The sequence below is a fragment of the Netta rufina genome (genome assembly GCF_964035555.1).
Source record: "Netta rufina genome assembly, chromosome: 8".
NCBI lineage: Eukaryota > Metazoa > Chordata > Aves > Anseriformes > Anatidae > Netta > Netta rufina.
The window spans coordinates 10493753-10509248 of NC_140131.1; the positions used below are offsets into that span (position 1 = coordinate 10493753).

A 15496-nucleotide genomic window follows, 5' to 3' on the forward strand; every position below is an offset into this window, starting at 1 on the left:
TCTGGAGTGTAATGAGATATGAACTGGTCAGCTCCGGGGCGATTTTTCAGTGCTTTACCTCCTGAGACGTGCAGAGATCCACCTGAGGCTCAGATGGTTTTCTGCAGGCAGTCCTCCCGTAATAGTGCAGAGCAACGTAGTAAATATATTCTCAGTTGTCAGCAGGATGGGGCTAGGGTTTCCATTTCGATTGGAAAAACATGCTAAGAAGACAAAGTATAATATTGGGTTAGTGACAAACCGACAGAATTTCCGAGTCTCGAAATGGAGCTTGGACTTCACGCCCTCCTGTGCATTGAGCAACTGGCCTCTTGCTGCTATTGCTGGCGCGTTGGCTCTGAGAATAAATTCTCTTTGCTTTGCTTCAACCGTACTGAGGGCTGGACAGTAATCAACGGGGTATCTCGTTACTGAGATGGCTCGGTGCAGCGTGTTCATTTCCCAGTGTGGCTGTGGTTTCCTTCGGGCTCCTCCTGTCAGAGGCGTGCTGCAGGCTGGGATCAAACCTGTCTCCTCTCTTCCCCAGCGGTGCCACCGGTCTCCAGTGGTGCCTGAAAAAAGGACCGCAAATTTGCTGCCCTTTTGCTGGGTCTTTGTGGGAGGCTGTTGTGGCTGCTCGTCCAGCTCTGGCAGCAGCTTTAAGCGCTCTCCGAGTGCGATGTCAGGATATTTCCTGCCCGCTCAGCCTCGGGTGCACAGCCCTGTCAAAGCTGTAAATCGGCTCTCCCTTGTCCCTTTGGATATGGGCTTGGTCTGCACGCATTTTGATGCAAAACCATGATGCATGGGGAGCTGGTTTACAGCTGGCAGTAAAAAGGAGCATGAGTGGAATATGATTACTACTGTTTTAAGGAGCTTTGTCCCCAAGTCCTTGCCGGGGAAAGTAATGGCCTGGGCCAACGCAGATCTGCTATATATTTTGTTGCACCTTTAAGGTGGGGATGTTCATCGCTGGTGGTTTTTCCCGTCTGCTGTGTGCAGCGTCCGTGTCGTATCTCGTGTGGTGTGAGGCCTGTCAGTCCCTCACGTCCTCGCAAACAAATGAGTTTGGCAAATCAGGGGATGGCTCCTGCTGCATGGAAATCAGTGCCGCTTTCTGAAAAGGCTGAAGTTGCCTGCTGCAATCAGGCAACTTTACAGAAAAGAGATTTGTCAGCTTGTGCCCCTACCTACACCTTCCTGTCTGCTGACCAGCGTGGCTTTAGCTCTGTTTGCTGTTGAGGTTTTGTGTCGTGGGGAGCAAACTGCTGTGGATGTTCAGGAATGGTTCGTGCAAGGTCTTCCTAGCGGGATCTTTCAGTGGAGCAGTGCCAGGCAGGTTTTGTAGCTGTGATCTGAGGACAGACCTGGGAGCCAGACGTGGTCAGGTGCTGGTTTTAACTGCGGTCCCAGTTCTTTTTCTGCCTTTGTTACGTTGCTTGCAGAATGGAAGCCTAGTAGGTGATGCAATGAAATTCGAATGCGCAGGAATGTGATGAGGAGGCTGCACACAGAGCTGAGCCGTGATCCAAGTTACTTTCAGTGGGTAGTCATAGCTGTAAATTTAGCCATCTCAGCCTCGAAGTCTGGCAGAGTGCACTTGCCACTGTGCAGTGCACTTCACATTTCTCACTAACTGCTCTTCAAAATGTTCCGGCTTCTCAGCAGAAGGAGCTGTCTCTTTATTTACACCAAGGTGTGTTCCTGCCACATCTGCTCCCCCTCCCGCAGTGTTTCCTTGTGCTCTCCTGCATCCGGCAGCCTCGCTGACATTGTCCCTGGGGAAGTCCTTCACGGAAAGGCTCTTCGATGAGCCCCAAAGACTCCTGCCTTTCCATCCCCTTTCATGCTGTGCTGTCCCCTCTAAGGTCTCACGGCACGGCCTCCATAATGGGGATCAGGGAGGGTCAAGGACAGCAGCATTCCCTCAGGAAGCCATCTGTGTTGTGGCCCTAGTGTGCTGTATGGCAGCTGCCCTTTGCATTACCATTTCTGCTCCGTCCTGGTCCCTGCCCTACGTCCACAGAGGAGCAGTAGCACCAGGAGTGTGCTCCAGCCACCCTGCGTCCTCGCGGGTTGCTGTCACCTCCCTGATTCCTCCCAGCTTGCCAGAGATACGCCCCCAAATCAAAGTGTGCATTTAAACACACCAAGAGGCAGCTTGGCGTGCAGGTTTTGTGGGTGTATTTAGGAGCGATGGGACGTCCCAGGCACAAAAGGAAGCGGGGGGTTTAAGTGCACTGCCCCAAACGTGTAGGTGGGAAAACCTGAAGACTGGAGGCACGGTCTGTGACACGTAGTGCTTTAACCAGCCAAAGGTCAGTAGGGGATTGGCAGGAAGGGATGGCTATGGCTGCCCCCTCGCATCTCTTTAAAGCTTGCCTGTGTGTTTGGAATTCGATCCAAAGCCCGGTGGGGTCAGGCAGGAGCCGGCGCAGCGTGCAGGTCGGTGGTCCTGGGGCCACGGCAGTGGTAGCGTGCTTCAGTTGTCAGCTCTAGCTCATCGCTTGCTCTTTTCCCTTTGCTGGCTGCTGAGAGTTTGCAAGTGCCTGCCTCTTCTGTGCTCTGTCAGCATGTAGAGGGAGGTACATGTGGTGGTTCAGATGCACAGGAGAAGATGCATTAATAGGTGGGAATTGTTCTTCTGTCCCTTCGTCCTTGTGTACACCGTGTTTATGGTGGCCGGTGCTTTCAGTGGCTGTTCAGGAGCTCAGATCTGCAGCTGCCTGCATCCCTGCTTTATTATTGCAGCGAGGGGCAGTGTCCCACTCGGTCAGCAAGCCGTGCATCTCGTCTTCAACTTCAGCAGAGTGGGCAAAAAGCAATGATTTTCTTAAACGTAAAGAAGTCTGGTGATAGAAATCAGAGCTGTTCAAAGCTGAATATGAAATTGTCTCTACGTAGGGTGTCAGTCTCTAGTGTAATCCATTAAAACCAGTTCCATGAAAAACAAATGCTGCTCAGGCTTGTACACCTGCTGGCTGGATGTGTAAAAGAGCATCAGACCCCTGGGCTGGCAGAATCCAGGAGCTGGACCTAGGATTGCTCACTGAGCTTTTGGTAGTGATGAAGTTACCGGTTTCTCGTGTCAATTTTTCAGGTACTTGACTTCAGTGTCTTGGGTTCGCTCAAATTTGATAATCAGTTGGGAATTAGAAAGCTGCCTCTTCCACTCTCTGTGAAAGGAAGGTTTGAAATGTTCAGGTCTTCTCATTGCTAAAGGAGGCTGTCACCAGAGGCAGAGAGATTAATTACAGGTGATACCTTCCTTGCTCTCTTAAGCAGCGTGTTTTAAATATGAAATTCTTTTGATCGTTTTGTTCAGTGTGTCCTACTTGTTTCAAGTTTGTTTAACGTGCATTTTGACTGTTACTATGTGCGTCTTAATTGCTTCTGTCACATGAAGCTGGACATACTCTGTAATTGAACAAATACAGAACATTACTCAACACTTCAACATGGAACTGTAAACATTGAGACTGCAAATAAGCATATGTTCAATTACTGATTTATTTTTAAATATAACAGTAATGATTTAAGGGTAATAATAATTTGGAGTAGAATAGTAATAGCACAGATAAACCTGTATGGTCATGGTACATTTTCCTGATTGGCAAAATCCCATTAACAAATGAGAGCCAGCCTTTCCTTAAGGTAACACTAAGTGCAAATGAAGACAAGTTTAAATTGGTTTCAGGCTGCGTTTTCTCGAGAGCTGGTGTAAGTGAGCATTAAATGCATTTTCCCTGTCCTGGCTCTCAGTCTCAGGCAGGTGCAGCTGGAGTGGCCACAGCGATCGCTGCCTCTCCATCTCCATACTCCTCTACCTGTGGTGTTGGTCCCGTGGTAGGGACATCTACACGATGCCTCTCTGCTCCTGAGCCGCTGTGATTTGCAGACTGAGCTTGTGATGTGAATGGATGTTGATTTCTACCAGCTTTAGGGCTTAGCAACACGTGTGCTGAGCTCCGTGCTCAGGGGAAGTGGTAGGGGTGGGCAAGTTGGTAGCAAGTTGGACATCTAGGAGGGCTCTGTCCCTGCAATTACAAACGTGGGAGGAGGCTACAGGAGGGACCGGCAGGCTGCGAGGTGTCTTCTGCCTGCTCTTCAGGCAGTGCTCCATGAAAGCTGCTGGGGCAATCCTAGCAGAGGTCCTGGGAGGGAATAGAGGAGGTGGCTCACGAGGTAGCAGATCGTCACTGTCCCATCCAGGGGCAGACAAGGGATATGTGCCAATCTACATGTCCTATCCACATATCCCTGTGTAGCAGCTCTCTGCCAGCACGGGTTTTGTGTAGCTGTTCAGCTCAGTGCATTAGAAATCACCTGCCAAAACCTTTATTAAGGCTGATCATGAATTGCTGGAAAGTGAAGAAATTCAGGCTTGTTTCCCATGGCAACTTTAACTCAGCACTCTTGTGCGTAAGTATTACAGTGGAATATTAATCTGCAATTACCTGTCTTCATGCAGCTTAGGCTTGGGTGTAGTTCTAAATACATAGCTCTCAATTCAGCTTCTTACAGTGTTGTTTCTAGAGGAATGTCATTAAAGATGCATGTAACACAGTCGCTTAAAGCCTTTTCCTTTTTTTTTTCTTACTAAAAGTAAGTAAAAAATACGTATTTATCATCTCTTTGCCAATTAGGGCTTACTTTATACCCTGTGTTTAATGAAGCTACATGGCTGCGGTTACGCCATTCTTCTTATGTTGTAATGCTTTAAGTTCTTAAAGTGTCAGGAAATAGTTCATATAAAAGCTATTTTAGATGGCTTTTCTGTTCACATTAATTTTTGGAACAATTGTTTGGGAAAAAAAAACTTTTTGAGGCCTTGGAGCTGGTTCATCCGAGCTGTTACAAATTCTTCCGAGAGCACGTAAATATTGGTAACCTAATGTACTACGAGGGGCGTCTGAAATTAAAGAAATGCAGTTCTTTTTTATTGTGTTTTCCGTATGTCATGCACTTCATTGCAATTCCACTGGACTGTTGTGAAATAGCTTGACCGGTATCGAGAATAATGTCTTTATTTTGGAAGATGTGGGGCTGGGAGGGAGCAGCCAGCGTTTCAGAATTGGTGCTGCGATGTCGGTGGCACCAGCTGCGGTGCAGCCCACGAAAGCCGCCTTCTCTGGGGCAGTGGCTTTGCCTTGCAGACCTCCCTCGCTCTTGCAGTGAGCGGGGCCAACCTCGCCGTGCCCCACGTGGAGCTGACGGGACGGGCTGTGGCTCCAGGCAGTGGAATTAGCTGTGTTTATTTCAAACCTGACGAGCTCGGTAACCTGAACAGCCACCGAACCCAAACCTGGAGAGCGCAGCCACGAGACCACCGGGCAAGACACCTGACATGCCAAAATACAAAGCAATCTCTTACCTACAGACACAAACCCGGTGTTAGTATATCAACAAACCTAAAATACCAGCTGCTTGAGGGGCCAATTGCCGCAGCCCTAACCTGACCCAACCTGCCCGGCGTTGGGCTGCCCTTGACAGGCCGATGAGACGGCTGCCTTCAGCCATCAGTCACGTTGCCCTCGCAGCCTGCCGAGCCCCCCAGCAGCCGTGCGTGGCAGCGGGCAGCTCCCAACCTGCGCCGTTCGAGCGCTGTATCCTTAGCTGTGCAAACATTGCACGTCGTTCAGGTGACGAGTTGCAGAGTTAGGCGGGCTTGTTGTTGCAGCAGACAAGTAGTTGAGCTTCAGTCACCCTGAAAAGAAAAGATCTCTGCGCATTCCTGAACCAGCAGTCGGCTGTGCTGTGGTTAAAGGTTGCTTCGCCTCGCCGTGAAGCAGCTGAGGGTGACGTGTGCCTTTCTGAAGGTAAGGAACGGTGCCACAGCTTCTTCCCCCCTTGCACATCACCTCTCTGGAGACCACTTCTCAGGCTGTCTATTCCTAAGTGCATTCAGCTGGTCTTCTCGTAGATTACAACAAAGCCTTCCCCACAAAGAGAAGGTGCAGCTCAGCTCCTTTTGGTGAGGAGGGCACAGGACGTGCCCAAGCCTCACAGTTTCTTCCCCTTTGTTCCCTCCTTGCGTTGTCTCTCGGTCTGGGCACTTGCTGGCTGGCAGCGTAGCTCTTGGCCGTGTCCTTTAGCTCTCAGTGCCAGGCAGGAACGTGCTGTCACCAGCGGTTAGCTGTGATGTTTGTAAAACCCTTGGCTGTTCATTTACATGCACTAACATGCCCTTTCTGCCCGGTCCAGATGTTTTAGTGCTGCTGGGAACATCGATCGTTCATGCTGCTCAATAGCAGGTGAAGAGGTTGGATCTGGAAGTGATTTGATGATTCTGCAGTGGGGACTGCACAGGCCAGCTGCTTGTGGTTCAAGGGAGTGGACTTAAGGCTATAGTGTAGGTGTCTTGTAGTAGGTAATATCTGAAAATTTGCGTGTGCTGCTTTTAACCTGGTTCGAGTGTGAAGTCTCCCTTAAAAACGTTGGGCTTACATCGTTGTCTGCGTCAGTGGAGATTTTCTGGGTGGTTAAATACGTGCCAGTAGCACTTGAGGAGGTGAGTTGAAATGTTGGTGTGTACATTTCTCATCCCAGGTGTGGAACGAGGAGGGAGGTTCTCCTTTATTCTTGATGGCTGCGTGCTGCTGGGAAGGTCAAAACAGCTTTGTGCTTTTTTGGGGAATGAGATGACTCTGATGGTGAGAGGCAGGATCCAGGTTGCGAGCAGATGCCTACCAAAGGTTTTGTTTGGGATGGAAGGACAAGGGTTGTGAGCCTGCTCTCTAAACATCAGGTACAAATGGCAGAAAGAAGTCCTCATGTTCACAGTGAGAAGTTCAGGGGGAAAATGTCATGTGCAAGATGTGGATGTTCCTGTTTGTGCCCTGCAAGGAGGGATCTGAGCTGGAGAAGGGGTTCACTTAGGACTCCATACCTCAAAAAAAACTCTGAGACCATTTCAAGAGGATCTGAAAGAGAAATGTTCCGGCCTGCGACTGCTGTGGATAGGAAGAGCAGTCATGAATTTAAACAACAGCGAGGGAAATTCAGATGAGGCATTAGGAAAAACTTTCCAATGATAAGACTAATGAAACACTAGGACAGAGCGCCTGGGGAGCGTGTGAGTCTCTCTTATTGGAGTCTGTAAAAACAGCCTAGACAAAGTCGGAAATGATTTAGGGGCAGGTGGTGATGCCTTCGGGCAGGTGCATGGACTAGACGGCTCTCTTAAAGCTCCAGCTCCCGGGGGCATGTGATTAGATGGGAGTTTCAGCTCCTATTAAAGAAAGAGGAATGGTCCCTCACCATCACGGTTGTAAGGAAGCACCTGAAACCATGAGCCAGGTTTGATGTCAGTGCAGAACCCCAAGGACGGCTCAAAACTAAGGAAATCCAGATTTTGGCATTAGGTTTCAGCCCCTGAACGTTGGGGATAGAAGGTGAGGTTAAGCTAAGAGCAGGGGGGAAGGAAAAGCCCTTGGGTATTCAGCGATCAAGGAGCAGTTGCTGTCTTCGTGTCATCTTTTCCTCGTTGTTTCATGATCTTTTCATTTTCCTGCCTGTCCCCTCCTGTTCAGATTTTGGTGCACACTTCCTGCCGTGCTTTTCCAAGATATGGCAGTGGTTTGAACGTATTAAATTGTTGGGTGTGCGCAAATGGGTACTTTAAATAGGTAGCGATGGGAAGAAGCAATTTGGGGAGTCAGCAGCTTCCTCAAAGACCTTTTACCGGTGTTAATCAGCACACAGAGTGACTTCCCGTGGACAGAAGCATCGTGAGGCTCCTCTGCGTGCAGGTAGGCAGCCTTTGGGAAGGGATAGCCCTGATTCAGGAGTCCTGCTGCCCCTCGTCACAGAGGTGTTGCCTTCATGGTCCCAGTTTGGGTTAGTTTAATAAAAATTTAGAACCGGGGAAAAGACCTCTGAGGTCATCCTGGCTCCTGCCCCTGAGGGCCGGTGCGAGGCTGCTCACTTGGAAGCAGCTTTAGTTAAAATAATAATTAAGGCTCTGAATGGAAGCAGGGGAGGCAGACCTGTTAGGCTAGGCTGTCCTTACTATGTCCCTTTTCCATTTTAATTGCCTTGGAAAAAAAAAGGAGAATCACAAGCCTTTAAAAGCTCTGATTCTTCCTGCTCTTCACCACCCCCCCCCCCCCCCGTCCCCTCCCGGATCTTGGAGGCATCAACTCTCATCTGTCAAAGTGTAAATCAGCAATTAAAACACAAACAGCGAAATGCCAAAGATGACCCGAAGCACAAAGCAACTGACAAACAAGTCCGGACAAATCGGCGGATAATTTATAAGCATTGCCCTAAAATCTAATTATTTGGCAATTCGAATTTGCAGCCGGCCAGGGCTGTGCAATAAATTTAACCCGCCATAAATTATTTAGGAGCAGCCCGTGGTGTAAATCAAAAACACGAGTGTTTGTTTAAGAAATAAGCTCCTTGTGCATAAAATGACTTTTTTCTTGAAAGACGGGACAAAAAAAACACAAACTGAACAAAACGAGCTGGTGCTGAGCCTGTCCCCTCCGTCAGACTCCCCTGCCTCTCCCCCCCTTACCTTTTTTGAAGGTGTAAAGCAGTCTTTGGGTAGCAAGTTTTATGCTTTTCCCTATCAGGAAAAAAAAATATCCCTTTCTCTCAAAGGCATCTGCTTGTTTTTATTGCGTTTTGAACAGTCAGCTCTGATTTTTATGGGCATCTTTTATTCTCGTGTTTATTAAACTTCTTCAAATGGGGGTGGGAGTAAGGGATAAATTATTCCCTGGTAGTTTTTGAACTGAGTAGGCCACACGGCCTTCCTCAAATATATAAATCAGTCTCCCGAAGTGTGCCCTGTCCTCTTCTCACGCCGGCTTCTGGACTGAAAGGTTTTGAGGGCCGGGAAGTCCTGCAGGGCATCGTATTCCTTTAGCCTCGTAATGCCAGTGCTCCCGGACCCAAACTGATGAGCAAAAAGATTGCGCTGTGGACATTAGTGCAGTTTCAGCTGCTTGCCCTTCTGAACCAGAGGTCTGTGCTGGTACAGGAGAGCGTTTAGTACGAGTGGTTGTCTGCATGGTCATCGCTGTTATTATCAGGAAAATCAAGGCAGCTGACTTCTTGCATCCCCGCTCGGGTGTTGCAGGGAGGGGAGCTGCGTTTAGGATGGTTGTGCAGGGAAAAGCTGCCTTTATAGCTGTGATTTCACACACCCTTAGGAATTTTTCAAATGCTTTTTAAGGGGAAATCTGTAGCCGTTGTGCAGCGCCCTGCAGCCTGCCCGCCGTGGGACAGTCAGGTTGCACGGAGGGCTTGCATCGGGTACCTCTTTTTGGGAAAATATTTTAAAGAAACAAGAAAGGCAAAAAAATCTGGGCAAGGTGACACGTGGATTTGTGCGAAATGCCCTGAAATCATACAGGCAAGGCGGTTGTACGGAGAGTGGCCCCGTAATGGATCTGGATAAGCCCAGGGCTCTGCGGGTTCCTATTGTTCAGGGGTTTGGGGGAGCAGCGCAGGGGAGGGCAGGGTGCCGGTGCCGCTGCCTCTTCCTCTAAGCGTGTTAATATTGATTTTAGGAGCGCTGTGCTCCAACAATATAAATGCAAATGCCTGTAATTGGGAGCCGCGCGCAGAATGTCTCAACACAAAACACCCTCAACTTTTCCCGGGCGAGGGAAGGGAAAAAATAAAAAGCCGCTTATTTATTGCTGCTGCTTTGACTCCTGGATTTCCTTTCAAGTCGCTTTGCAGCGGTAAATAAAGCACCTAATTGCGGCGCTTACAAAACTCGAGCGGGGGCATTTGTTCTTCTGGGAGCTCGTGGCTCTTTGCAGGCTCTGGACCTCCGCAGCATCGTTGGAGCACGTCCCGAACTTCTGGCTGTGCTGCCAGGAGCAGCTGCAGGGGGGCAAGACCTCAAAGCCCCCAGTGCTGCTGGCAGCAGGCGACGTCGCAGCGCCTGGGAGCGCGTGGAGATCTCCGGGCAGCACGTAAGAACCATCAGGCTGCTGGAAAAAAGGAGACGACAGCGAGCTGCTGTTAATTCCCCCACTCTCCTCTACCTTTCCCCACCTGGAGGAAAGCAAAGAAAGCCCGTGGTGGAGGGCGCTGAGTATTTTAAGCTCGCCAGGGGCTGTCGTGAAACGTGAGCGAGCGCCCGGCTGCCTGTCGGAGAGGCGGGCTGTTGGGGGTGTGCGTGTGTGTCTGAGTGCTCACCATTTCGTAATAATTACTAATGAAATTCTAGATCCGTAATAACATTTCGGATATCTAAAACAAACCATATGCTTGTTAAAATAAAAAAAAAAAGTGGAAACAGATCAACTTTGAGCCATAAATTCATGGTAATAGAGGGCTCTTTTTTTTTCCCCCTTTCTGTTTATGTTTGATAGATATTTTTGTTTCTGCAGGAATGTCAACTCTTAATTTCATGATGTATCATGGGCTTAAGAAAATTGAATTTAATAAAGGCAAAAGATGAATGGCACCTTTAAAGGTCCCAACACTTGTCTTTATTAGCAGGACAAACTGCAGGGTCTCCAAACACTGCTTCTCTCCAAATGAAAGTTTAAATGAAAAGTACAGCAGTGTCACAGGTTAAATTTCATTGCAGGACTGGCTAACGTCGTTAGTGAGGAGTGGGGCTGATTTCATGGGGCTGGTATCTGTTGCCTTAGATACCAGTGGAGCAAACATTGCCAGAGACTGGAAAAATCTCCGCCAGAGGAAGCGTGCAGATAAACAGCCTTTTGGGAAAGCTCCTTTACCGCTCGCTTAAAAAAACTGACCAAATAAGCCCAAAAGAGCTGCCGCTCCTTCTCCTGAGCCCTTCGAATTGCTCTGTGGGTCCCACCCCGGCTGCCTGGCCGCACGCTCCCCCCAGCCCTGCCGTAATGCTGGATATTGTTAAATTTTCCACGTTTTTTTTAAGTAGAGCTTTTTATTTCTTTTATTTCCTCCGTCTGTTTTAATCCGACCCTCCTGGAAGTGCTTTTTTCTCTTTTTTTTGCCTGTGGTTCTCGGAGGCAGGCGATGCCTTTGTGCCTGGGATCAGCGGCGGGGCCGTCTTTCAGCCCGGCTTCGCATCCAGCCGCTTGATGGCCCCTGAGGACATCGCTGGTCCCGTGGGACCGAGCTCTGCATTGCAACGCAGCCCTGCTGGGAAATGCAGCCTGCGCCTGCCCTTCTCGGGGGGCTGAGCCCTCTCCTTGCCCCGCCGTGGGCTCACCCGGTGCGATGTTTGCCCCGTGCAGACCTCCAGGGCAGCTTCCCCAGCCCCTTTTGGGACCGGGTGCGCTAGTTGGTGGCACAGTGGTGCTGTGCTGGGTTAAAGCTGGCTCTGTTACACCGTCCTGTCACTGGATCTGAACTTCACAGTCCATTTGCCTTCTGAACAGATGTTTTCTTTGATCAGTGTCCATCCGTGATGGTTGTTTTGCAGGGAGCGCCCCGTGCAGCTGTGTCCTCGTTCAGATTCAGGCTCTCCTGTTTGCACGGGAGATGCTGCGTGGCCAAAGCTGGGGACTTGGGCTGCACCACAAGCCACCCAGGCCATGTGTAGGCATTTTGCCTCTGCATCCTCCTCCCTGCCCCTTCCCAGCAGCGGGAAACGTGGTCACTCCTGGTGGCTGTCAGAGGGAAAGGGTGCTCCCAAACCTCTTCTCTTGGTGTACATGAGCGCTGCGTACAGCATAGCTGGCCCTGGGGAAACCATTTGACTTCTCGGTGTCTCCACCTGGACACTTACTAACATTTATTTCCTTTACTTTTCCAGCTTCCCATCACAGTAAGCACGTGCTCTTTGCATCACACCATGGTCAGGGCCAGGTACATGCACCCATGGGCTGTCCCCAGCAGGGCTGTAGGGTGTTTCCCCCGGCTATTTGAATTATTTGTTATTTCCATCTCCCCACCCATCCTCTCGCCGTCCCCCTGCCTGCTGGGCAGGTGATGTCAGCAGCTCCCATACGTGACCTCACGATAATTTCCGCCTGCAGGTCACGGGGGTCGCAGCCAGGGTGCAAAAACTGTGTCAGCTCCTCTGCAGCGACTGCCTTTTCTACATGCTAATTTTACTCGCAGGAGTTAGGGTTTTTTTTTTTTGTCCTTTTTTTTATTTCTTATTTGTCTCTTCCAGATGTTTTCAGGCAGTTTTTTTTGTTGTTAAACTAATTCCATTCATGTTTTAAAAATTTATGAAAGCGCTAATAAAAATGTCAAAGTGGTAAAAATGTTAGCTTTTGCTCTGCTTTGATTAAATTTTGCAAACTGTTTTTGAATATTAAAAAGCAATATTTTTTTTTATTCTCTCTCCCTCTCCCCGTTTCTCTCCAGAAGTGATTTGAGAGGCTTGTTGCATGGATATCACTCAGCGGGCTCATTTGCACTCCAGAACCTTGGTGCCATGCATCTCTATTAAATAACATAGACAAATTATTCTTTAAAGACACCAAACAAATTGTCACTTCTCCTCTTACATTAAACTGGAAGGAGGAGAGGGAGCGGGGAAGGAGGGGCGCGAGCACAAAGGATTTTATCGCTTTTATTCAGCGGTCGGCTTTTTTAATTCCACGCGTATTTTTTAATAATTGTGAAATCCATCGTAACCGAATTTGTTTAAACTTTTTATTAACAGGTCCGTGTAAATTTTTGATTGCTGATTATTCAAATAACCGAACATTCTTCTGATGAAGAACGTTTTTATTTCCCTATCAGCATAAATCGGCTACAAAGAGGAGAATGAAGCAGGGCTCGCTGCTGTGCTATATTGCAGAGGGGTGGTTTGGGGGGGCTCCCAGTTCTCCTCCCTCTGTGGCCATGCTCTGTGTGCCTCTGTTTTCAGCCTCTCCAGGGAAGGAGCTGCTTCGTGCAGGAGCCTGCAAGCGTGAAAGAGCTCCTGGTGGCATCCAAAAGCAGCGTGAGGTGGATGGAGAGGGTGGCACTGGGCGTCAGGCAGCCCCTGGGATGTCCTTGCTGGACAGACAGAAGCTGGATCGTATCCTGCTTCCTTTTTTGTTTGGTTTAAGTGAACAGCTGCTTTCCTTTGTGTCCTATGCAGGAGATCATCGAATTCCCAATCCTGAAGCTGAATGGCAGGACGATGGAGATCGAATCCACCTTTCACATGTATGTTCAGCCTGTGGTGCATCCCCAGCTTACGCCCTTCTGCACAGAGGTAAAGTGCAAAGGTTCCCTGGTGCTCCAAGAGTCTCCCTGGGGAGCAGGTTTCCATTGCACCGGGGTCGGGGCTGCCTCTTCACAGTGCAGCTGCAAGGCAGGGTGGCATGCCAGCCTCACGTTAAGGACACGGGGATCATTTTGTCATTGTCATAGAATGCAAAGGCCTCCGTTTGGGTTCATAATCAGTGTTCCTGGTTATGATCTGCTAGCTAAGATCAGTTCTATTCACAGCTAACGAAGATATTGCTGGGTGACCACAAAATGAAAGCACTGCTGTGTGTTAGCTGACATGCAGAATGCTGCAGCCTCTCTGTGAGCTCTGTGATTGTGCCACGTGCTCGTTGGTGGGGAGGGTTGAAAAAGAGAGCGTGGCCCAGGGGGAGGACACGTCGTGTTGCTCCGTGGTTCGGAGCTGTGACTCTCCAGTGTGGTTTGATGAGCCCCTCAGAGTGGTAAGATAACCAACATCAGGATTTTTAAGACTGATGACGTGCTTGTGGGGTACCTGAAGCGTTTGCTGGAGAAGTGGCGTCTTGTTCCTTGGTTCCTCATTGCCGAGGACAGCTGCTCTGGAGCTGCAGCCACCTTTCCCATGACAGGGATGAAAGGATGAAGGCAGCATGCAAGGAACTGGGTAAATGTGATCACTGATGGTTCAAAGGAAAGGGGGCTTGATTTATTTTTATTTATTTATTTCATTCAACACAAAGTTAACTGTTTCTGCAAGTGAGCACTTCCCCCCTGCTGCAGCCATCAGCACAGAGTTTATAAGTTCTGTTTGCTTTGTTTTTTTTTCTTGTTACCGCACTGTTCGGATGTTGGCCAGCTCCGTAACTAAAGCACTGACTGTGGGATCAGGGTATCCGAGTCTTTTGTTCAGGCCTGGTCTCATCCAGGCTCCTTGACACCACGGTGTGTTTGCTGCAGCCTCCGCAGCTGCAGGTTTTGGCCTTTGACATGCTTGTCCTCCACGTACGAGTTGGATGAAAAATGGCTCCCGTGTGTTAAGTGAAACGTCTTCCAGGACCAGCTAGCCCCTTCTGTATCTGCACATTGTAAAAATAAATAAGAAAATAAAACCTGTATTTATATACACACACTTTTTTTTTTTTGTTCTTCTGTAACTAAAACCCAGCCAAAGGTATTTTATTTAAACTAAAAGGAAAAGAAAAAAAAGAGTAAGCCCAGAAAACATTACTCTCAGGAGAGGGGCTTTCCGAAAGCCCTCCATTCTCACACATTTATAGCTATAACGGAGACATTTTTGCAAGCATAGTACTGGAAGGCTGGACAACTACTTGAGCTGGCCTACCCGCATGAGACTCGCTGGCTACACGCTTGCACAATGTGTGCTGTGCTAAATCTCCCAGTTGCACCTGATCTCTGCCAGGAGCAATGTTACCTTCTAGAGAAGGGCCCCAAATGTAAGTTTTGTACGTCTGATTTCCAGAGAAGTCATCTCACTAATGAACTCACACTGACATACCGTTTCAGCTGCATCCTTCCTCCTGCTGTTTCTTTATCCCTCCGTCACTTGCAGCTGCTTTTTGCAGAGGCTGTAGTGCCGGGGGGACCCGGGGGTGCTGTGGTGTGGCCAGGCAGCGCCCTAACACTGCTGGCTCTGCCCTACATCCAGGTCCCCAGCAGCCACTGCCTGCCCGCCTCCAGCACTTGCCTTCAGCTTTCAGCTGCCTTCTGTTTTCTGAAAAATACCTATTTTGCTAAATGCCAGTAAAGGGCTTTGTCTGTGCACCTCTACTTACAAAGGGTGAGATTTATTGGCCTCTTTGTCTACAAAGAAAGACCGGGCCTGATTATCAGATTGTACACCAGAGACAAGTGCTTAGGTAATCAGCAAACTGTCTTGGAGTAGAAATACGATGGTTTCCCAGATAAACTCTGCAGCAAAGCAGCGGTGTTGACATTGCACGAGAGCCTGGCTGCTGTGCTGCTGCTTTCCCCTCTCTGCTCATTGCTTTGGCAGGAAGCAGTCGGGCTGTTTGGGATGGAAGGATTACTGGGGTCACTTGATGCTCCCCCTCCAGCCTGGAGCCTTTCTCACCTTCCACTTCTCGAAGACAGCACTGCATGGGAAGGGTGTCTGCGAGGTGGAGAGCTCATGATCACCCTCGGGGGCATCTCTTGGGTTAGGTTTCGGTGTGTCTGTGCTGTACCCGAGCTGCAGGAGGTCCCTCTGACCTCCCACACCAGTGGCCAGGAGCACACCTTCCGTGCTGGATCGTTCTGTGGGTCTGGTCCCTTTTCTCTTCACCTGACTTTAAAACATGAGTCCTAAGGCTTGGTTACAGTTAGAGGGGTGCCAAATGTTTCGGCAGAGACAGTGGAAAGCACTCGCAGGTGGTCGGAAGCTGCTGCTAGGTACAAAAAGCTC

The 15496-nt window shown here is 49.3% G+C and overlaps 1 protein-coding gene across 3 annotated transcripts in view; it reads left to right on the top strand.

Annotated features, from left to right (window-relative positions):
- Positions 1-15496, top strand: part of ERI3 (ERI1 exoribonuclease family member 3) — a 110003-nt gene that overhangs the window by 8644 nt on the left and 85863 nt on the right. For all 3 annotated transcript variants that reach the window (XM_084290712.1, XM_084290713.1, XM_084290714.1), the window contains exon 3: positions 12983-13099. In XM_084290712.1, the coding sequence (XP_084146838.1) occupies positions 12983-13099 (117 nt within the window). The remainder of the gene's footprint in view (positions 1-12982; positions 13100-15496) is intronic.